General features: G+C 39.6%; 1 protein-coding gene across 10 annotated transcripts in view; it reads right to left on the bottom strand.

The window, feature by feature from the left end:
• The window catches only part of DMD (dystrophin), a 1,027,161-nt gene that overhangs the window by 357,897 nt on the left and 643,891 nt on the right, over positions 1 to 25,373 (bottom strand). For all 10 annotated transcript variants that reach the window (XM_079972189.1, XM_079972196.1, XM_079972191.1 and 7 more), the window contains one exon: positions 4,787 to 4,962. In XM_079972189.1, coding sequence (XP_079828315.1) covers positions 4,787 to 4,962 — 176 coding nt within the window. The remainder of the gene's footprint in view (positions 1 to 4,786; positions 4,963 to 25,373) is intronic.

Raw genomic sequence — 25,373 nt, 5'->3', positions numbered from 1 at the left:
AATCAGAATAAGATCCACTATTTGACTATTGATTCAAAACCCTAAAATGTATTTTATATAATTGAATTTTTATTACTATTCTTTGTATATCGTATTGTTGTTTTATTGCTACGGCGGATGGCTGATGCAAATAAAGATTCATTCACTCACTCATTCTATAGTAGTGAGTGTGGTGTGGGCTCATTTCAGCGTGTGTGTGGTGCCCACAGCAGTTTATCTAGTTTGCAAATATGTGCTTGGGCCCAAATAAGTGGCAATCCCAAGCATGCGGAACTAGAGAAGGCCTGGGTTTCAACAAATAGGTCTGCTATGATTGCTCCTCATTTGGCCCTGGAATACTGTCAAAATAGTATAATTATATGCATATATTTACTCAGTAGTGTCATGTGACCAAATGAATGGGGAATTAAATGAATTTTCTAGGATATAAATATATGTTTTTATGCCAGGAAGCAAAAGTAATTTACTAAAGTAGAACTCAGTATTTAAAATGTACTGCTTTCTCTTCAGCTATTGATTTGTAATTATAAGTTAACTAGAGCCCTGGAGCAAATGATTTAACTGGTAAGTTAACAATCAATAAGTGCAACAAGTTTCTTCAAGCTACCTCCAAACTCTCTGGGCTCTCTAGTTTAGGATGGGAAACTCCTTCATTCTTGTGAGGGAAATAATATTGGTTAGTGATGAGTTATATAATGGAGAGAAGGAGAAGACTTGGAGCATCTTTTGTCAAGATCTTTCCTCCAGTTATTGCATCTGTTGCAGAGGAACTGTGTTTATTCAACATACAAACATTCATCCTCTTGATTACATTGTGTCTAGTTTCTTATCCTTCCTCTGTTGTCTCTTCCGAGTTGAATTTTAGATTATAAACTCCATAGGGCAGGGATATGTCTTTTGTACTTTGTAAACCATCATGGCATGTTGATTTATCACTAGGAAAAAAGCAATTTATTCTCCGCTTTTGGTCATCTACTTTTTTGGGAACATTGTATGGAATGTGTTTCTGCAAGTCTCTTAGTATCTACTGATGTGGCAACTTTTCCTGCCACATCTGGGGAATCTTTTTAAATACATTTAGAAATATGTTAAATTTTCACTTTTCTTCAGAGGCTGATGACCCTCCTACACTGCATAGCAGTGTTATTTTTGAGCGGGAGGGAAGTGACCATACTTAGTAAGAAATGTACTGTCACATAGAAACACCCTACATTTTATGAAATGTTTTATTATTTTTCTTTTCTTTGCAGGTTCCTTTTTTCTATCACACATTCCCTTTAAATCCTGGAAACCATATCTCCCACAAAAACAAAGCAAACCAGATCCAAACAGAAAACTCTACCACAATCCAGCTTTGCTCCCTACTCTCCATTGCATCCAACTATCCTTTAATAATGCTTGATTACTGTACATTTGGGTTGGGAAAGGGGAAAGTTAACCTGTCTGTCATCTGTCTGTCTGTCTCTCTGTCAAACTGATCTACCCTCAGTGGACCACTTTCAACAAGTGGGTAGGGTCACTATTCTCCAAAGGAATTATCTTTGCAGCCATGCATTGAATCTAAACCGGGGCTGCCAAATTCCTACTAAAAGCGGATCTTGCATTTAGCATTGAAATTAAATTTAATCCACAGGGATTTACTCCACTTGGGAGCTCTGCTAGGGAACCCCTTAGTGGAGCCAATTTAAGCAGGGCTTGCATCTGGTGCCAAATTGAAAAGGTTCCAATTGCAAGCCTTGCTTGCCAATGAATAATTGGAAGGGTACTTTAAGGATCCCGGATGCTCTTCTGCAGCTGTAGTCATAGGATGTCAGGTGTGAAGCAGGTAGGCATGGCTTATGGACTAAATTCAGACTCCTGGCAGGCTAAATTTTTCATGCTTGGTGTACATCTTTGAAAATAACACACTGTTCGCCTGTTGCAGCAAATACCTGCGGGGTTCCAATATGTTACCTTTTTAGGTGCCCTCCATTTATCTGAAAAAAAGTCTAAATGTCTGTAAGTAACGTACTTTTCCATCTATAAGATGCCCCCATGTATAAGACGTCCCCTATTTTGGGGGACTCAAATTTAAGAAAATGGGAAATGGCTCAGAGTTGTTGAGCTTTTTGGGGAGGATTGCCTAGAGTTGTTGAGCCGTCCACTTCTCACAGCAACAGCCAATCGCCAACAGATCATTCCCCACAGACCTGCCTGAGAAAAGCAGTCTGCTGACAATTGCGTGCGTCCCAGAACAGCAGCCGCCAATCACAGCAGCGATAACCAATCCACAGCAGTCCTTGCTGCAGAAACTACCGTAATCACCAACCCAATTAGAGCAGCAGCAGCCAATCCAAAGAAGCCCTTCTAGCAGCCAACAATCACTCACCAAATCATTGATGACAAGCTCCTGCTTGTGCCTGCAGCCAATCACTCGCCCACCCCATTCACTATCCATGTATAATACGAGGCATGTTTTTGAACATTAAAAAGGTAAAGGTGAAGGACCCCTGACAGTTATTTTACAGTAAAAAAAAACAACCCTCGTCTTATACACGAAAAAGTACAGTATATGAGAAATAATCTTTCAAGTACTGCTGCATGTGAAACATTAGTATCAGTTACGTGAAGGTGTGGCAGAAACAGCCATTTAGCACCCTACTGCTGCAGCTTACCTCTGGCACATTCAGTATCTCACACATTCCAAGAGAAATTGAATTCAACAATAACCTTCCACATTTTCCTGTTCACATGAACATCTGTGCAGCTCAGGCAAACTTATAAATCAAAAGGGGCATTGCTATTGTAAAAATAAAGAGCTGAACAAAGTATGCTCTATTTTGTATTTGACATCTCTTGGTTTTTTTTTGGGGGGGGGGTTGAAACCACACCTGCAAAATTCTTGATAGACACCTTATTTTCTCTTGTAAGCTAGCAGCAATTATATTTCAACATTTCAGAACAACAAAATTCTCTATGAATCACAGTAATTTCCTGACAAAATATCTAACCAGATTTCCAGGCCAACTCCTTGTGCTATCAAGTAGTAATATCAAGTTAAATTAAGCCAAAAACTTTACTTCTATTGAAATCATTTTATTCTGCTGCTTCTTTGTGCTTTGTCAATCTAACTGAAACAGGGTGGTGTCTTTGCTGTTGCTTTTTACAGAGAAATTGCTCACTTTTCTTATTTTCATTTGAAACATCCTGAAAGGGTTGCTAAGAAGCAATGATCAATATAGTTTTTGACACACACTCAAATGTAATAGCAATAGTAAAGTTTTATAAATTAGATGTAAGTTATTTTTAACCCAACTGTATACTTCCAGTTACACAAAAGTAAATTCCACTGAGTTCACTGGTGCTGACAGCCAACTCAGCATGCAAAGCAGTGCAGCCTTGTATCATGAACAGGTTTTGCTCATTAAACTCTATAATCCTAAGCATGTTTACTTGGAAGTAAGCCACTGTGTTTAGTGTTGTTTACTCTCTAGTAAACATATGTGCTTTAGTCACATGCAGACTGGTGTATTCCAATCAAATCCAGGTTATAATAATAATAATAATAATTTATTATTTATACCCCGCCCATCTGGCTGGGCCTCCCCAGCCACTCTGGGCGGCTTCCATAAAAACCAAAAATACAGTAAAATATCACACGTTAAAAACTTCCCTAAACAGGGCTGCCTTAAGATGTCTTCTGAATGTCAGGTAGTTGTTTATCGCTTTGACATCTGCTGGAAGGGCGTTCCACAGGGCGGGCGCCACTACCGAGAAGGCCTTCTGCCTAGTTCCCTGTAGCTTTGCTTCTCGCAATGAGGGAACCACCAGAAGGCCCTCGGCGCTGGACCTCAGCATCCGGGCAGAATGATGGGGGTGGAGACGCTCCTTCAGGTATACTGGACCGAGGCCGTTTAGGGCTTTAAAGGTCAGCACCAACACTTTGAATTGTGCTCGGAAACGTACTGGGAGCCAATGTAGGTTTTTCAAGACCGGTGTTATGTGGTCTCGGCGGCCGCCCCCAGTCACCAGTCTAGCTGCCGCATTCTGGATTAGTTGTAGTTTCCGAGTCACCTTCAAAGGTAGCCCCACATAGAGTGCATTGCAGTAGTCCAAGCGGGAGATAACCAGAGCATGCACCACTCTGGCGAGACAGTCCGCAGGCAGATAGGGTCTCAGCCTGCGTACCAGGTGGAGCTGGTTAAATTCAGACTAAAAGCACAATCCCATACATGATTACTCAGAAGTAAATCCCAGTGAGTTCAGTGGGGCCTACTCACAGAAAGTGGTATAGGACTGCAGCCTACGTTAGATAAACTGCAGTTAGGTCCCACTGAAATAAATGGGACAAGTTAGTGGTGGCTTAACTTAAGACACTTCAGTTGGAATGAAGTCCAACCTTACAATAATAAAATTTCACATTTTGACCCAATATTTTTAAGTGTACACTTGCAGATTTTGCTAAATATTTAGAAAAAGCTGAAACAAAATCCAATGCTTGCTTTATTTATATTTTTTCCAAAATAAATAAATGCAAAAATAAAGCACTAAAAATAATAATATAATTCGGTAGTGGCAATATTTTATGATTATAAACAAAAAACACATATAATGGGAAGCTATGGATAGGTTGATTGTTCACAAGCTTTTTTTTTAAAAAAAAAATGATTTCACAGATTTATATAACACAATTACTAAGGAAATTCCTTAAACTCTAACAAAACAATTTGTAATTTGTTGATTTTTTTTCAATTATTAGAACAGCTTGAAGTATCAAAAATAACATTTACTTGCTATGTTAGCTCACCTCTTTTTTTTCTCTGCCAGTTGTTTGCAGAGTTCCTTCCACCGATAATTCAGGCTTCCCAGTTTCCCCTTCAATACACTGGCATCGGCTATTGATGACTGCTCAATAATTTCCTCCCCAGCTATGTTCAGTGTTCTGACAACAGCTTGCTGTCTCCCAATGCCATCCTGGAGGTCCTGCAAGAAACCAAATAATCTGATAAAAATGGAGTACAATGACCAGATCAAAATGTGCTATGCCAAATGCAAGCATGGTAGAGATAAACCTGCTTTTATAAATGCCCTGTGCACCTAATATCATGTTTAAAAGATGCTTACCTGAATACAGTGTGCAGCATCTGCATGTTAGAAAAATAAACATCTAGACTGAGAAATTTGGGTATAAAAAAGATCACTTATGTATGGGCCAGTTTGTGAGATTAAAGCACTTGTAAAGTGTGATGCTAATTCTGGATTAACTGTGCAAGTATGCCATATCTTAATGAAGCCTAAATGAAACGATGAATACAATAACATCATGTGGCAGAATATTAAACTGATTTTAAAAACAGAGAAGGTGACCAGATAGAAAAGGGTTCATGGTATAGTAATATAAAAGAAACTTATTTTTGTTGAAACACTTGGATTTAATGGGGGTGTACATGGTCCTTTTGATGACCTTATTTTGTTTATTAATTGTTATTAGTGGACAATCACTTTTAGTTGTTGTTATTTATTTTAAATGTATCTGTGTGGATTGCATTACTATGAATTGTATTGTTTTAAGTCAGATAAGATTGTAAGAAGAGCCTGCTGAATCAGGCCAATGGCCCATCTAGTCCAGCATCCTGTTCTCACAGTGGCCAACCAGATGCAGATGGTAAAGCAGAACCTGAGCACAGGTCTATTCTCTGTTCCTGCAGTTTCCAGCAATGGTCTGTGGAGGCAGAACACAGCCTCCATCATGTCTAGCTGCCATCCGTTCATTTCCCTCCCCTCCCATCAAAGGTAATCTTTGGTGATTCCAGAAATGAAATAATACAAAACTTATTGGGCTTAATTACTGAATCAACTGAAACAGTAATTTCCAGATAATTATACATAATGTTTGTTTACTTTTTTTATTAAACAGAATATATGTCACTATGATAATGTTGTTGTTGTTTTTACTGTTATCACTTTGTTTTCAAATTATGTAAACCTGCCTCAGATTTTTTTTAAATCTTTTGAACAGTCAAGATAAATATTGCTAACGAGTAAATAAAACTTAAAATTTAAATGCTGCACAACATTAACTGATTTGGGCATAAATTCTGATTGCACATCACAAAGTAAATGGATAAGCAAGCTTTAGAAGAAATAGCAAAACTTTTAGCTCTCTTTAGGCATTCACTGTGAATCTCTGAAAAGGGCACTTGAACTAGACATGCAAGCCCTACTCCCAAGGTCCTTTTGTGCTATGGGTACAAAGATATGGAGGATTCTAAGCATGTTTGGCTGAGATTGCTTAGAAGTCTCCTCATGACTGGAACCCCTAAAAAACCATGGTTAGAATCCCTCTACAACTACCCTGACAGATCAGAGAACTGAGGCCAAGAGACAATGTGTCAGAGCTGCCTCCAGGTCCCAGCTCACAGAGGACCAACGCTAGGCTGTAGTTATGTACAAAAGTCTTTATTGAGGTTCAGTTTCCATTTTAAAGCCGCAGCGCGCAGCTCTACGTCTCGACCTTAGACCGGCGAAGTCCCGTCTGAGTCTCCGCCCCTTCCACACCAGTTTAAGACTCTCGCCTTGCTCCACCTCTTCCTAAGTTCCTTTCTCCTCTGGGCCCTCCTGCCCGCTAGGGTTTCATCCTTCCTGGACTCCTCTGACGCTGACCCTGATGATTCTTCCCCCTCCTTCCGGCGGGCTTTAGGACCTGGTTCCCTATCCAGGCTACCTTCTGTGCCGCTCGCCTGTACATTTGAACTTGGCGCGCGCGCCCAGCCTGCAACTTTCCTCTTGACCGTTCCCTCGCTCTCCGATGGAGGCGTGGCCACCCCTGACTCCTCTTCTCTCGCTGGTGGTGAATATGTGGGCTCTGATACCTGGGACTCCTCCCCCCCACTACGCTCTGGTGGGGAAGCTGGTCCTGATTTCCAACTGCTGCTCTGGGAGTCCCCGCTGGCCCCTTGTTTCTGGGGTGTCCCCCTTGGGTCCCCCCTTGCCCTGCCCATCGGCGCCCCCTTCTGTGAATCTTCCGATTCGCTGGAGAGGCTCACGGAATCTATTGGGCTGCTGTCATCCTCTCCTACGCTGCCCTCAGATTGCTCCCCCTTGCTCTCCATCTCCTCTCCTCCCTGCGCTCCCGCTGAGTCCCTGACACAATGGCTTGTCTAAGGCCATGCAATGAGCCCACGGCAGAGGCAAGTTTCAAACAAGAAACTTCCTGATTTGTAACTTAATCTCCTAGCTTGTATGCACAGCAGCTTTCAAAAGTCTTCATATAACTACATTTTGACTGTTTTAAAACATGGGAGCCTCCAATATTTGCCAACAGCTCTCTTGTGCCTCGAAGTAGTCTGTCTGTCTCTCTTTCTTTATTATTATTATTATTATTATTTGCTTATAACAGTAAGAGGCAAGAGTCCTGCAATTGCCTTGATGTCTTTCTTACTTCAAGCCTTCAAAAGAGTTTGCAGTTTTAAAAATATCTTCACTGCAGTTCCCTCTTTGCTGATGTTAGTTCATTAGTCCTTTGCCTTGCTGAATTGACACTTCAGAAAGCAGTGCATCCTGTCAAAAAATGCTGCCTCTGAAAGAGCCAGTTCACTAAAGCATAAGGAATGGTGAAGTAGTGGCAATAGTGACAACTATATTAAAACAATATGGAGCAAAGGTTTTAAATGCCGCTGTCTCCAGTACAGAAAAGGATAGGGTGGAAATCATGAGTAAGCGACTCCTATATACACACAACTATTTATTTTAAAAATAGAGATAACATTGGTAGCATACATGATTGTCAGGGAACTGCCGTCGGAGCCAGAGGGAGAGGGAGGGCTCCAGAGGGATTCCGGAGAGCGTCCCGGGAGGGAGAGAAGCAGCCCATCTTCTGGGGAAGGAAATCAGTGTAGCACCAGTGGAGAAGGAGGGCAGATGGGGGAATCGGCGAGGTGGCACCATGACTCCTCGCCGGAGACCAGCGGGGAGAGCACGGGTCCTCCGCTGCCCACACCCTCCCTGCGCAGAAGGCTTCCGCGCAGGAAGAGTAGGCGGAGACTAGGCATCAAAGAGCTTCTTTGCTGGAAGAAGTTCAAGAAACGCCCACTGACGGATTCTGCCAGCGATTGAGACAGCCACAGGTGAGTGACTGTCCAGACAGAAAGGTTTCACTCAGGCAACCCAGCCACGTGTGGCGCCGATTTTACACACAAGCAACCCCTAGAACCATTACAATGATAAACTCGGTTAATGCAGATTCATAGACCCTTAAATCTGTGATTACAGTCTCAATGAAAATAGTACTAAAACTGCAATTATTCTTTTCTTCCCTTTCAATGCACACCACTGGATGAAGCTGGGGAATCAATAGGGTTGCATGTCTTCCCCTGATTCTATCCTCTCAAAGGTCAGCTTTCAGACTCTTCAAGCTGTCTCAGTATTAAATCCAGCCCTGAATGCAGACTGAAATGGCTCTAGATCAAAGGCAATAAACTGGATTGGGCCAGTGGGCTGAATTATTATCTCCCCCCAACCCCCACTCCTGGGTCAAGTTTGACAGGTGAGCAGGGACACTCACTTGATGTCATAATGTTTTTACCTGAAATTAAACCATGGGGTGCAAGCAGCTCTTTGAAAGTGTGCAGCTCTTTGAAAGCCCTGGCAATTAGTCATTGCTGGTGAATGCATAGAGTTCCATGTGATGCTTTGAAGACCCTACAATCAGCTGAACATCAGGCTTTGCATGGAGTCCTGCATGTCATTTGAAACCTAATTTTTAGGGCTTAAAAGTTCTTCAGACCTCTTTTTGTCCCGCCATGTCTGTACTTTCTGATGTCAGGAGTAAATGGGTATGGTTTTGCTTGGCCAAAATGGCCTTGCCAGATGAGGAAGTATGGCAGGACTACTTAGGTCTGCAGGCCAGATGTTTCCTACTGTGAGCTAGATAACCTGGTTCCTGGAGTAGAACCAACACCGTCCTTCCAGGCACTTTACCTGAGAATTGTGGATGCCCAAAGGACATAGAGCTGAGTGTCATCCACACAGCACATAATGAAGGCACATAGCACAATTCTCCAGATATGGGGTTTCATGTCAATTTTAAAAATCATAGAAAACAAAATGGAATCTTATGGCAACAGCAGTCATGTTTATGGGCTTTAAACTATGTTATACTACACCTTTTTCAGGTTTAGTACTCTTGGCACAAACTCTATAGTCTGAGGAATTAGAAGACAGCAGCAAATTAGAGCTTGCAATTGAAAAATGAGTGGGACTGTACTTTTTTTTTTAGAAAAGAATAGTGAAATTGGATGCCTGCCCGAACTATTTAATCAACATTACTTTTTTCTTCTTTGTTTGACAAAGGCTGAACTTTAAACGTTTAAATTACTTTTTATCACAGTGAGATGTTGCAGTTCACTGGTATATTTGTGGGTTTCTTTTCACATAAATATTTGTAAGGGGAATCCAAACTAGTATTCTAAGGAAGTGCTTTATAGTGAGTTTTGAAAAAGAAGAAGCACATTATGCATTCAGTTGCACAGAACATTCGGATTACAGGATTTAGGTGATTTATCCAGACATTGCTTTAATGTCCAGTTACAATTAAACATCTATGTAAATGATATCATATTAGCAGCAGCAGCAGCAAGTCTGTGAAAATTTATGCTTTTACAGTAACAAATAAATTCATAATGATAAAACAATTTAGTCTAAAACAATTTCAATCACAGGGCAGTTTCTTATGACAAGTAAATCAAGCCAGTATACATTGCCTAACTTACACACAGCAGCCTAATACACAGCAACACTGCAGTGGTAAGGATGGAATTGAGATGTAAATTTTAAAAGCAAAAGTAGACTGTCCGTAGGCAAGTTTCAGAGACCTTACACATGCAGGAGCTAATGTTTTTGTAAACCTTAATTCTGATCTGCAAATAATGCATGTGAGCATGTAGCAGTTTATTTAAGGTGAATGAATTACGCAGATGAGAAAGGGAAAGGGAAAGTTTTATTCTGACACAAGTGTGATAATGGCACAATGGGTCAGTGCATCTGGCTGTTAACCAGAAGGTTGGTGATTTGAGTTAACCCAGAGATGGCTGCGGGCAGGCTTCCTGCATTGCTGGACCCCTTCCAACTCTACAATTCTATAATTCTATTATTCTTCCATTTTCATTTCAAATTCAAAAGGAGGACATGAGTGGTAAAACTGCCAAAAGTAGTGCACATGTGATTCTCAAAATTGCATTTAAACAATATTAAATTAACACACTATGGTTGTATACAGAATGAGCATACATTTTCTCCCCAAAAGAATCCTGGGAACTGTAGGTTATTAAGAGTGCTGGAAACAGTAGCTCTGTGCGCGGTATACTACAGTACAGTCATACCTTGGAAGTCGAACAGAATGTGTTCAGAAGTCCATTTGACTTCCAAAACGTTTGGAAACCAAAGCGCAGCTTCTAACTGGCTGCAGGAAGCTCCTGCAACCAATCGGAAGCTGCAGAAGCCCTGTCGGATGTTCAGCTTCCAAAAATAATTTGCAAACTGGAACAGTCACTTCCAGGTTTGCGGCGTTTGGGAGCCAAAACGTTCGAGAACTAAGCTGTTCAAAACCAAGGTATGACTGTACAGTGGTACCTAAGGTTACATACGCTTCAGGTTACATACACTTCAGGTTACAGACTCCGTTAACCCAGAAAGATTGCTTCAGGTTAAGAACTTTGCTTCAGGATGAGAACAGAAATTGTTCTCCGGCGGCGCGGCAGCAGCAGCAGGAGGCCCCATTAGCTAAAGTGGTGCTTCAGGTTAAGAACAGTTTCAGGTTAAGTACAGACCTCTGGAACAAATTAAGTACTTAACCCGAGGTACCACTGTATATGTTCAATGTGGTGTAACTACTTCCTTGTGACTGGATCCCATGTTGTGAGGCAGTGTAAAACATTTAATCACATAGGTTGCTCAAATTACACAATTACTGTCCACAACAATGTCAACAAATTAGTGGGAGTTATAATCACATAATGTAGTGATGTTCTCATACTGAAGAAAAAACAGAGGGAGCTAAAAGGGACATTTTACAAGAGGGAAAGCTTGAGCTCACTGGTGAAGAATTCATGATTGCTGATGAGGAAATTCCTCACTACTTCATACATTTAAAATAATGCCCTGTGCCAAACCATCAGTTAAGCAACATAAGTGCAGGCAGCACATAGACACTGGCCGGGAGCAGTTCATGAAACTACAATGTTAGACACACATTTTTAAATTACGACCATTTACAATGGCTAAAAGTGATCAAAATGATAACTTTTAATAGGGACAACTTACGTCCCTGTGGGAAACAAACAAACAAAAAAGGCTCTGTAATGTTAATAGATACTGAGAGTAAACATTACTGGTTGATTTATAGGGATATAAATCTTCCATAATGCATTTAATTGCATAACATTGCATAGATGGAGTAGAAGGAGGGAAATTTTTCCTGATCACAGATGGTGATCAGTTTATACTGGAAACAGGATTGATAGTCCTTGTAATTTTACTTTAACTAATGTACTGTAACCACAGATGGCATTCTGATTCATATAAATATATAATTTCTCAGTGAAGCATAGCAAGTTTTTAAAGGACAGTTGCATGCATCATTTTGCATTTGTACAAAGAATTACCAGCTGATAAAAGCATATACAAACTGCCTGGTGGCTTACTCCTATCTGCCATATAAGGTTCTTTAGAGCTATCTCTAATAGTCATTGTAAAACAAGTGAAAGTGTAATGAAAAACAATGTCTGCATTTATAAAATATATATGCCATTGAATAATAATAATAATAAAGATCATATACAATTAAGATTCTTGTAACAGCTCTACACAGAAATAGATTTCCCTAAGTCCATTTGTTTACCTACGGCAAAAGGTTGTATGAACAAAACCTAGCAATGTTTAGATGTTTGATATTAGGCCGTTATATCTCTTCCTTGGTTGACTTCCAGAATTGTCACAGTGGCTTCAATTCACAAGGAGTCGGGCAGTTCAAGTATGCAGGTATCCCCACTGTATTCTGTAAGTTGGGTAATATTTGGTATACCCAATGGATATGACATCCCTCCCCCTCACAACATAAAAGAGGGCAGTTCTGTGTACTTCGATGTTCTTGTGAGCCTCAGAACTCCACGCAGCTCTGGATTATGTCTAGTTTAGTGCACATGAATTATGAATAAGATATTTTAAAATACACAGAAACAAAATTTTATGTTCTGACATTGGTTTGGGGAAAATAGGAATACACATTTTTATGGGCATTAATGTTAATAAATTGGTTGTAAAAGCAAAAGCATGCCCACACAAGCCCCTATTGTCAAACATGGTAATTGACAGGCTGTTAGGTATACAGTTAAGAGAGCCAGAGTGGTATAGTGGTTAGAGTGTCAGACTAGGACCTGGGAGACCAGGGTTCGAATTCACACTTGACCTTGAAGCTCACTGGGTGACCTTGGGGGCCAGACACTGCTTCTCAGCCTCACCTACCTCACAGGGTTGTTGTGGGAAATAAATGAGGAAGTGAAGAACCATCTACACCACTTTGTAGCTCTTGGGGGGGGGAGTAGAGTATAAATGAAATAAGTAAGCAAAGTAAATAGATATCATAGAATTGTAGAGTTGAAAGGGACCCCAAGCGTCATCTGCACTGATGTGGGTTTTCTAGAATTCTGATATCCTAAAGGGTAAAGTAAATCAGCATCTTATTTTACCTGTATTTAGCAAACAAACTCCTAAACTTGCCTGAAATTTTATTTGCAGCTAGTATTCATTCATTGTTACTAATGAACGGATGCCAACAAAAATGAATGAACTTAGTAATTGGAAAACATTTACAATTACAAATCATTGGGAACTGATCTTAAAATTATTTCCTAAATCTAGGGAAACACAGAGGTGGTTGTCACAATAAGCACGGGTTCATAGAGGCTTTTCTTTTCTTTTCTTTTAAGAAACACCCTTGGATTAGCAAATTAGATTAGAACCACTACATAATCAAGTAATGCTTTAATTTTCAGCAAGTCATTTTTGGTACATGTATTATACTGTAGTGGAACTTGGTTTTTCATGAATAAATTGTATTTCAATGTCAAAATATGCAGATCTTTCTGGCATACTGTCCAAAACAAGGGAAGATATTTCATGATTAGACATAAAATATTAATGTAGAAACATCTTCTGTTGCTGTGTAGATGTCACCAAAATTCATGATGACTGTTAAAATAACACAGCCTCTTTCATGAGTTCTCTCTTATCACATAGTTAACCCATGCATATATTTTTGAATAGTTTCATGAATCTCATTTCCTGTTGTCTCTGAATGCTACAATATTTTACAGTTAAGCATAATGAGAAGCTTTTCTACTATCAATCAAATAGATCTTTTATATTTTTATGGTATCAGCCAAGCATGCTCAAAGGTAATTTATTTTTATTGAAAATCCCTGTACCAACATGATGAAATAATAAAAACAAGCATTTAATGTCTGTCAGTTTCACTTGCTGTCAGAATATTCTTTTGAAAAAAATAAACCCTGATTGCATATATTATATGCATGGAGATCATAAAGCTGTTCCTATTTTATCTGTAAGTCGCCTTGAGCTCCTGATAGGGAAAAGGTGGGGTATAAAATGATGATGATGATGATGATGATGATGAATAGATCATATAGAGATTCTCAAAATCTGCAGTCACCGATAAGCCATCACTCTATGCACTTAAGTTGTTTGTCTAATTCTCTCTTTCTTTGTACTGGCTAGAAGATCAAAGTTGCAGTATATTTGAGATCTATAATACAGCAATGTAGTTTGGATGCCAGTGTAACCTTTGATATGTTCATCAAAGCCTTACTAATTATTACATTAATTTCTGATACCAGCTAATTATTCTTGAAAATTATTCCAAGGGCAAGAAGAGAAAGCAGTAACACAGAAAGTTAAGGGAACTAACTAATTAACATATATAAGGTATGATTTCTGGAGAGTTCTTAAAACCAGGGAAGGGACAATTCTCTATGAGGGATTTTTTTTTAAATAAAATGTTTCAATATAAATATATTAAGGTAAGCTTTACAGTGATTAATAGCATGTAAAAACAAATCGAAAAGAAAAACTAAATGCAAAAAAACACATTAGCATTTTTCCCCCTTTAGGGAAAACAACTATTGATACACAGGTGTCTGACATATACTCCATATTCCTTATTGGCTGTACATCAGTCAGAAATGCAAGGATCAGCTCCATCCTTAACACACACGCAAAGCAGAGTAATGGCAAAACAATTGTTCTAGTTGCATTCAATATCACCACTGCCATCCCCAACTATATAGCATTTTCCTCAGTGCTCAGAGAGCTTCACCTACATTATCTCAATTATCCTTAAAACAAGTGTGTAATGTAGGCCGGTTTTATTATCCATATTACAAATGGAGTAGGAGGAAACAGATTGGTTTGCCTAAGGTCATCCAGTTGGTTTAGGATGAAACTTAGAGCTTCTTTAGGGCAGGCATAGGAACACTGGAAGCTACCCAAGGCTGAATATTGAAGTATCATTAATATATTATTGAAATATTAAAAGTGAATACACATAGAAACTAGGAAGAGAGAGGTGTTGTTTTCTTGAATTTGTGCCTCTTCACAATTTGCAAACATACTCATTTTCTTCTTTTTAAAGCAGGGTAGAAACTTTATAGATTTTTTTTTATCCAAAAATTTGTTTCACACTGAGCATGAAGTATTTGTCATGCACCATAATATTAAAAATTACTTTTGACAGGCATGAGAAATGTCCCTGGATCTTTCTTGCTTTTAGGAACTTTGCAAAATCATCACATTTAATAAAAGATGGAAACAAAGGAGCTGTGGACATGCCACAGCTGATGCATGAAAGGGTTTTAAATCACTCTCTGTGGCAGCTGCCTCCACATTTCAAGACCTGGTAGTCATCCCCCTCCCTATCCCTATTACACCATATATAGCAAAATGAATAAATAAATGTGTGTGATGGTTTGGAGAAAGCCACAGCTGCTCAGGGTAGGCTGGTAACATAGATGGGCTTCAACATGGTGGCCATATCATTCCTTAGAACTGCACTAGAGCAATCACTGTATGTCCCCTGATAAGAAAAGAAAAAAACAATGGTACAAAGACTGGGATGTGTGCCTATGACTTGCAGACTGAAAGGAGTGGGACCCACATGTTGTGGAAACATATCCTTTTCCTTAGAGGGAAAGGATAAGGACAGAAGACAAGGAGTATGGCAATTGTAGGACTATAAATTGTAGCTACATAGTCATGCAAGGAGGCATTTGACTTCAGAAAGACTGCTGCCAACAGTTTTGCCTTAAAAAAAACCCTCACCATTCATTGTTTATAAAATTTGATTCCTAAAAGCATTTCAGTTCAGGGCATTATTATTTGGGACTCCACATAGATACCTAAGTAAGGATACACATTAATATGACAATGTCTCTCAAGTTAATTTAATAATGTCAGGGAACTGCCATCAGCTCAGAGGCAGGAAGTAGAAGGGCAGTTGGGTTACAGGAAGCCGCCAAAGATCGTGAGAAGCAGCTGGTCCTCAGAGGAGGAGCGAAGGCACCTCCAGTGGGGAAGAGATGCAGGGCTCGGAAGATGCAAGGGAGAGCCGTAACACCGAACCTGAGCAAAGCGCGCGGGGGGGGGCAGGTCCCCCTTTGCCCACGCCCTCTCTGCGCAGTAGGCTTAAGCGCCAAGAAGGGAGGCGTGGATGGGGGTCAAAAAACTGCTCTGCTGGGGAAAGTTTAAGGACCGCCCACTCCCAGATTCTGCTAGCGACTGAGCAGACATGGAAAAGAGTCTATATTGTGAACGTTTTGGACAGATAATAAAGCCTTGAAAAGACCAACGGGTAGTCTTGCCTGTTTGCTCTCGAGCAACCACGTCGGCATTCGTAACAAATAATAATAATGCTTATATAGCACTTGAATTGTCCAACATTCTTGGTAGTGGCGCCCGCCTTGTGGAACGTCGTCCCATCAGATGTCAAGGAAATAAGCAGCTATTCTATTTTTAAAAGACATCTGAAGGCAGCCCTGTTCAGGGAAGTTTTTAATATTTAATGCTGTATTGTTTTTAACACTCAATTGGGAGCCGCCCAGAGTGGCTGGGGAAACTCAGCCAGATGGGTGGGGTATAAATAAATTATCATTATCATTATCATTATCATTAACCTACATTATCATTAACCTACTTCACCTGGGACGCAGGTGGCGCTGTGGGTTAAAGCCTCAGCGCCTAGGACTTGCCGATCGAAAGGTCGGCGGTTCGAATCCCTGCGGCGGGGTGCGCTCCCGCTGCTCGGTCCCAGCGCCTGCCAACCTAGCAGTTCGAAAGCACCTCCAGGTGCAAGTAGATAAACAGGGACCGCTTACCAGCGGGAAGGTAAACGGCGTTTCCGTGTGCGGCTCTGGCTCGCCAGAGCAGCGATGTCACGCTGGCCACGTGACCCGGAAGTGTCTCCGGACAGCCCTGGCCCCTGGCCTCTTAAGTGAGATGGGCGCTCAACCCCAGAGTCTGTCAAGACTGGCCCGCACGGGCAGGGGTACCTTTACCTTTACCTTACCTTACTTCACAGATATAACCTTAATTAGCTATACAACAATCTCTACAATGTACTCAACTTGAAGACAAGAGAGAGTGGTGCTCAGGTTTAGACAATACTGGTCTGCCCTAATCATGTGACTTTGTTGCAGACTGAATTGCAGATAGCCCATGGCTGGTGGGCTCCAATGCAAGGATGATCTATAAAGACACAAGACAAGGATATTGGGTTCAAATAATCCACAATTTTACAGATGTAAGGAGGCTTACATCTTGCCGTAGGCATTGGGTATGTATCCTGAATCAACCAGCTTGACTGCTGGTTGATTATTTTGGCTGGGTCAAACCTAGGTTAAGGTCACGCTATAATGTACATAAAATCCAGATAATCCCAACAGGACCACCATTAACAGGGTACTTATTCTTTGCAGCAGGGAGGTTGGGTTCCAACCCCCAAACCCCAACCTAAGCTAAGGATCCAACCCAATGCCTTACCTGCCAACAAGTTGCGACAGTTACTGTGAGGTAGGCAAAATCTCCAGTAAGGCCCAATTTGTCTGCTGGAAAATGCCTCCCTGGCCCCAAATACAATGACTGATTAATTCCATAGCAAGGTCTCATGCCATGGCCTGCCTGCTTACCATCAAGCAGGACCAGAAACTGTTGAAGAAGGTGGAAGGGTGTGGAATCCAGCTCCAACTGAACTGCTGGGCATGGCTGTGGCCTGCTTAAATAAGCAGCAAGAGGACCAGAGTGAAGACCAGGGGCGAAAGTTTTCACTCCAGTCTGCTGTCAGAGCCACATCCAATCACCTGCCCGTGCTTGGCTCATTCAAAAGGGCAGGCTCCCAGAATCCCTCCTGGCCAGCAAAGGAGGAGGGCGTCCTCCAATGGCCATGTGGAGTAGGAAGATAGCCCCTGGCATGGCTGCGCTGGGCTATAACCGCCACACACCAGCATTCAATGGCGAGTGTTCTTTCATTTGGTAAAGGCAATATTTTTAAACTGGTGGCTTTCAGGTTCACAACTGATTCCCATAGACCCCAGTCCAATTTTATTTAATATATCTTTGACCTGTGCCTTTTTAAAAGGAAAACTCAGTAGCTTCTTAATGTGTACTTTGGATCATAACCTTTCCATTTAGTTTTATTTCATGTGAAAATAATTTATGTGACATTTTGGCAAAAGTTTCTTAAAACCCCATAAAGGTTATTTTATTCTTATAGTATGATTGACTGGTCTAATCCAATATAACAATTCCTATCTAAAACACTCTTGTTCTGTTTCCATTTTTGTTTTTTTATGACTCATCAAGGCATTTGACAGAAGTTATGGCTTTAAAATAAAAGTCCACAGTTCAATTAAATCCTGAATAGAAATGAGAAAAAGCCATGCCATTGAATGCACACACACACACACACACACACACACACACACACCATTTTGTAAGTCTTGCTAAGAGACACTTTCTTATGTTTAAGTGCTCTTGACAATCCATCATCCAAATCTTGAAAGGCAAACCTGAAGACAAAATTCTGATGGGGTCATTCAGAACATGACTGTAACTTTTTAAAAAGGATTGACTTCAGAGCATTTCTAAATGGTGTAAAAAATATGGGAGTTTGTGAAAGTGAAAAGGACAGCAACTTTAATTTGCTAAATGCACGAACTAACCCTTTATTGCACGCAAGCATTTATTTGTTTTAAAGGTCAATCCAATGCAAACAAAAACATAAGTGAAATAAAAAGTATCACTGATGAAACTGCCAGACAGATAATCAAATGCCCACTGCAATGAAAAATGTGAAATGAATTTAATGTTGCATTTTAACAGGACAAAAACGTTATCTGTATATTAATCATTTTGCTTCATTTATCATTTAGAGACACTATAAAAAGGTATTTGGCTCTATGATAGCTCGCCTCCAGGTCCTCTTAAGTACTGTATATTACTTTATATGGCTGACATGCTCTAAACCTTGATTACTTCTTTATTAAGAACACCGTAACTTGTCACTTTCCAATCTGTTTAATATGCTAATGCCTTATGGAAGTAACTTCGACTCCTGGATGACAAGGAAGCTACCCAGGGGTCTAATAAGGACAGAAACAATTACCAGCAAACTAGAGATAAAAGGATTCTTAATTCATTAAGACTACTTTTAAGGGAAAACCAAAATTGTATTAGTAAAACAAGACTAAGTCTGGCTATTAACATGGAAGTAGATAGGAGTGAGATTCAATATCGTCTCATTTTCAAAGTTTATTTTAAAATGTTAAGTACAAATAAGAATGCTCATCAGTGCATATCCTCTCAAAGTTGACAGGAGAGAAAGGTAGAAGAAATACACTATTTTCTCCTCATGTATTATCCGTGTCAAGCCACATTAAAGGGAAATGTTTCCTTGTGATCACTTGGAATCCCAAAAGGACAGCATGGTAAGAATCATATCTGGTAAGCACATTTCATAATATTTCTGTGTCAATATTTAAAAGGTATACTGAGCAATGAGCACGTTTTCCATCTGTAGCTAGTGCAGCAAACAACGCAATCTATATACTAAGTCACAGTTATTTAGATGATAGAGATTCAAGCAACTTTTCAGCACAAATGAATGGTCTTCAACTATGATCAGACCATGCCCCTAGGGACTTCAAGTTGGCAGCATCTCATCCCTTCAGATTCATAAGCTTGGCACCATCCTCCAAAACTCAGGAGTGGAGCTTAGTGATGCCAAAGTTACTACTCCAATGATCCACCCCCAGTCAGCTGTCCCCGGGCTGGTCTCTCGAGGAAGTTAGCTGGTTATATTTCCAACCCTTGCTAAATTCACGAATTTATGAGTTTGCTCAAATTCTCACCCTCCACTGAATGTAGACATTATGCGTGGGCTGGGTGGGGAAGAAGCAGGAGCAGCAGTGGCTGCTGGGCAGTGGGCAGCTTTTTAATTGTATTATTATATTCATTAAATTTATATACTGCTCTTCATCTGAGGATCATAAGGCTGTTTACAGCATAAAGCTTGGCAGGCATGTGGGCAGGAGGGTGCACTGCTTCCACCACCATGGTTCTTTCCCGATTCCTCCCTTTTTGATGGTCAGATGGTCAAGCTGCCCTGTTCTTCACCTCTAATTCACTTCAAACTGGGCAAGCAAACAAGAATTTGGGTGGTTGAGGACGTGAGCAAAGTGCTTGTTTTCTCACCTCCTACTCTTCCCTCTGGGTAACCCACATGGTAGGTGGGAACATGGGCAGGTAAGAAAACAAAAAGTCACTCAGGTGGGCACAAATAAAACCAACAGAATAAAATGACTAATAAGTAGGCATTTGACTAAGGAGCAGCATATAAATAAATCACTGTCAAAAGATGGATAACAAATTAAATTAAAATTAATGTAGATCAGCTTATACATGGTCAACAAAGCTAACAAATTAGTCCCAGTACTTAAGCAACGTGTTCACGTTCAAAGTCTGGTGAATGAGAAAGTCTGGAAAGAATGAGAAAGTTCATTACTGAATGGGCAGAACAAAAAAAAATATGCTTGTTAAGTTCAACTAAGTAAGGCTTACATTCAAGTAAATGTACAAAGGCTTAGAACCCCAGATATAGGGATAGCCCTGCCACATGACAGGGTGGCAGCACCATGAGAGGGGGTGTAGATAAATCAGGAATCAGGAAAATTGCAACTCTGTGCAATTCATGGGGTTTTGCTCCTGAAGAGTCTGACCTTCCTAGGTGAAGATGCTGTCACCAGAAAGGAGAAGCTGAACACCCATGTGTACATGGGACACTGGGTGCATCACTCTCATTTATCTAAAGTGAAATCTTGGTAGGAAGCTGGGGGGGGGGGGGAGAAAGAAGCTATCAGTGTGCAGATCCCAAATTTGAGATCTGAGCTATCAGTGTGCATCCCAGACATCAAGCAGGCCATCAAATTGTTTCATTACAATGGAGGCTTCTGTCATTCCCCATTGCTCCCATTAAAGGAAGATACAGGTGATGGAGGTGTGCCAGGATTTTAGCTCCAATGGCTGGCTCTGAAGGGCAAACATATTTATTCTTAGGGTTTTCATCTGCTTTCCTTGCAAGCAGACTGCTTGCTGGTGGTAAAAGAAAGGTTCAACAAATGTGTGCATTGGCTTAGGGACAGGCACATGCAGTAAATATTCATAATAAGAAACTGGGTTTATCTAGGTACCATTTTAGAGAAACACTACTATTTAAAAAGATGCAAAGAAATGAAGAATCAGAGGCTTTTTGCCCCCTGAAAAATGTGCCCATTCACATTATTCCCTCTCTGCAGATTCCATACAGAACATTTTCAGTCTACTTTTTTTGCCTTTAAAAAGAGAATATTCCACACATTTCTTCTCATTAAATATAAAGCCTTCCTGTAAGAATTTTGTTTTTAAGGTACAATCTATCATACTTTTTATAACCTTGACAGTTCAGAAACCTTGTGGGCGATATAAGTCTTACATCTAATGTGTAAATTAGGTTTCTGTAAGAAGGGAGCTCTGAAATTTTATTGTAGAGGGAACTATTTTCAGAACCTAGTTGTATGATAGATGTAGTTTTTATAGATTTTATGTAAAGATAAGACATATTACTCTTCCAGGATCAAACTAACTTCAAAAGGGTGACTTCTTAAGAAAATAAATCCTCATGTCAAGATAAATATGAAAATGTTCACCAGATTTTCTTCTTTAATTGTACATAGGAGGAATTTCTGGTTCCAACCCAGTTCCTTGTCACATTCAGTCTTTACAACTGAAACATATGAGGGTTCAAACAAAAAGAGCATTCCACAATCTTTAATCATTATAAAAAAACACAGTACCTCGACCTTGTATTTTAAAGTTAAACAGAGTGGCATTATAAAAATTAAATTGGTTCTTGCTCATTATCATAATATCCTTTAAAAAGCCTTGCCTAGCCTGGAGTAGATGTCCTATTTCTTTATCTTTCTTGATGACCTCTCTTGCCTCCAAGTCAGCTCGTTTTTCTTTGCTGAAGACTGCGCCCTACTGCTGCACGTACTCAAAAATTTCCATTAAAATATAGGGCATCATCACTCATTCTTATCTTCAGCAGCCCAATGAACAGTGCAATGCCACCAACTGCATGCAAACTAGTCTCAAAGGACAATATTAGTTATACACATTGTCATCCAACATGGAGAAGGACTTTACCTGGATAATACCTTATCACACAGGATATGTCTAAAATAATAAAAAATGGCTTCCAGACTTTTGCATAAGTAGCAATTTTTCTGTAAGAGTATGCCTTACTTTATAAGGAACTTACCAGCAGGCAATTAGCCTTCTATGGAATGCTATTTATCAACCCTAGTCTCTGCAAACCAAGAACCATAATTGGTTTTCTGGCCCAAGCAACTGCCTTCTAAATCCATAAAGATTTCACAAATATGTGTTTTTGACTGATACAGGGTCCTTTGTGACTCTTGACTTCTGCTCCTCAAAACTCCTCCAAATAATGAATGATTCCTGTTGCTGGGCTCACTTTGCAAAATAAAAGAGCAGCAGATGTAACTGTCTCAAATTGTCAAACAGATCATTTCTATTTTTTTTTTATAATATTTATTAAATTTTAGTTTAACAATAAAATACATAGATAATAACACAATCTTTTCCAAAATCCACATTTCATATTCATCTTTGGACTTCCTCACAACCCTTGTTCCTGCTTTCTAAGCTCATAGATTTTACCAGCAAATTATTAACTTGGTTTAATTCATATAATATAATTTTTCAATATTAATATCTCAAATTTTAAAATTTAACATACTCTTTTTGACGCTTAATTATAAAATGTTACTTATCCAAAATTTATCTTTTCCTCTTCCAGTTAAATTTAAATTTGTATTCTTTATAACTAGTTTGTTGAAGCCATGTTTTTTCTAATCTTACATCTTTCTTAACAATCATACAATTTACAATATTTTTGTAGATAGTCCTTGAATTTCTTCCAATCTTCCTCCACCAGTTCTTCTACCCAGGTCTCGGATTCTGCCCGTCATCTCCGCCAATTCCATATAGTCTATCAGTTGCATCTGCCATTCTTCCAGTGTGGGTAATTCTTGAGTTTTCCAGCTTTTAGCGATGAGTATCCTTGCTGCTGTTGTAGCGTACATAAAAAAGGTTCGATCTTTCTTTTGCACACTCTGACCAACAATGTCCAAGAGAAAGGCCTCTGGTTTCTTAAGGAAGGTATACTTAAATACCTTTTTCAGTTCATTATAAATCATTTCCCAGAAAACCTTCACTCTAGGGCAAGTCCACCAGAGGTGAAAGAATGTTCCTTCAGCTTCTTTACACTTCCAACATTTATTATCAGACACATGGTATATCTTTGCAAGCTTGACTGGGGTCATGTACCACCTATATATCATTTTCATAATGTTTTCTTTCAAGGCATTACATGCCGTAAATCTCAAACCTGTGGCAAACAGATCATTTCTATTGAGAGTGCATATATGTGTGTTTTTTATGCCATTAAGCTAACTTAGAAAGGTGGACCAAAGATTTCAGAATATAGTTAGTACCCAGGGAGAGAATAGATATAACTCTGTAGCAGTAGAGGAAGCATGGAACGACTTTAACTTGGCCGACAGTTATTGCAGTAGTCACATAGGGGAATAAAGTTCCAAAATGATGATTCATTGGTGTTTTAATTATGTTTTATGAATATTTATAGACTGATTTATGTTGTAAGCTGCCTTTATGTGAAAATTGTGAATTAAAGTTAAATAAATAAATGGCTACTATGTGAATGGAATGCTGCTTCAAAGGTTATTATAATTCTACCAGCTGGGAGCATTCTTACTTTATTGTTCGCAGTAAATCATCATGCGCATGAAATAATAAAGGAGTTTGAGACTTAATGGAGGGATTTTGGTAAATGAGGTGCAGGTACTCATATACTGATAAAAATACCATGCAAGCCATCACAAAATGTATTTCATGGGCTGTCGCCCCCCAAACCCTCTGACAGTACACTGTACCAGTGAGTACCTTCACAAATAAAGCACTGTTTTTACTTATCACTAAGTTCCTATAATTTTTCTATCTCCATTTGACTCTCAAAGATAATCTATACCCTTTGTATCACCTTCACTTTTGATGGAAATATTGTTAGGTACCTTTTAAGACACAATGAAATACAGTCAACAATTTCACTAACTGGATGTGAACATCAACTACCGTACTTCAATTTTTATGTCATAATTTAGCCCCACCTCTTACTCTAATGTGCTATACTTTGTTGCCATTATGTAACACAATGCAAGCAAATGTACAACGTAACATTGAATTCCACTTGGAGAGAAAACTATGCTTTGCAGCAAGACTGGAAATTACATCTTATAGAAATACTGTAGACATCTTCCTTATCAATCCCACGTGCATAAGTCATGGCATATATTTTCAAGCCTATAATTGCCAGGACTCTCTAATGTGAACAAATTATGTCAGTTAGGTTAAACAGAACATCTCCTCAAACACTCATCACACTTTACCTTAATATGATTTTCATGTTGGACAATGTAATAAAGTTAATACTGGCCTATGCAGCTAAGAAAGCTGGTCACCAATAGAGTACTTGGGCAGCAAGATAAAACAGATGAACTAATTCAACTACTGGGGGGAAATAACTGCTCTCAAAGTTCTAATTAATTGTATTATATTTCAGGAATGCTATAAATTAAAATAAACCAGAAGTACTCTAACTTTTTAAAAACCACATTTTCCCAAAGTTTTAAAATGTATGTGCAAGAGAAACACCTGACCATATATGAGAAGCTAATGGATGCTTATTTATAGCTTCCTTCTTCTCAAAGGGGTCAGAAGCTGTAAAAAAAACATGAAATGCACACACAATATATCCAATTAAAAAGTGCAAATTATAAGCAGCGCTAAAACATTATCTTTCTGGGCGCTCAACTGTCACTAATGTGGTGTTAGAAACTGCAGCTTACATTCGTAGCAAATACAGGAGATGTACACTAGGAGTACATGTCAGTAAGAGATGATGACAAAAGAAGAGTCTGAGACAAGGACAAGCGAGCAGGAGCAAGGGCATAATAAATTTTGGCTTAGCTTAGTAGCCAAACCACCATTTTAGAATCTCACCCATCCCTGAGAATGTGGTGATGTTTTCTACTGCTCTGTGCTCAGGTGTAAATGGAGAACAGAAGCAGTGACAGATTCGGTACTCAACTGCCTCTCTTGAAAGTCCAGCACAGTAAGTTAAAATCCATCTTCTCCTCTCAGTTCTTTGCATTTCCTGCAAGGTCTTGACTTTCTTTTGCACTAAGTTTAGAAGAGAGACAGCAAGAGAAACACTCTTATTATTTTCTGCTTCTCTTCTGAGCTCGGCAGGGTCCTCTACATTTCCCAGAGCACTCAAGCAAGATGAGGTCTCATCTATCTTGCCCAGCTTGAAGCAAGGGACCTTCTGCTCCATGTTATCAGTGAGTCATTAAGAACTTGGAGGAGAGAAGGGGAGGCTCTCATTATGTGCTGGGCATGGAAAGGGCAATAATTAAAAATAAATAGATGATTGCCACTGGTGACTATATTGGTGGTCCTGCATCCACATTCATCCTCTGGAGCCTCTTTGAAAAGCCTAGCATTAGAAGATTATACCTCTTTCTAAAATGATACTTGCAGCTTCTCATTTTCAAAGTTTATTAGCTTTTACCATTAGCATGCTTTTTTTTCCTCTTCTCTTTTTTCTTTTTTGTTAAAAGGAATAGATAACC

Source organism: Podarcis cretensis (assembly GCF_951804945.1).
Source record: "Podarcis cretensis genome assembly, chromosome: 4".
In the NCBI taxonomy this organism is placed as follows: domain Eukaryota; kingdom Metazoa; phylum Chordata; class Lepidosauria; order Squamata; family Lacertidae; genus Podarcis; species Podarcis cretensis.
Note: the sequence above shows the minus strand (reverse complement) of the source record. Positions and strands in the feature narration are given on the sequence as shown.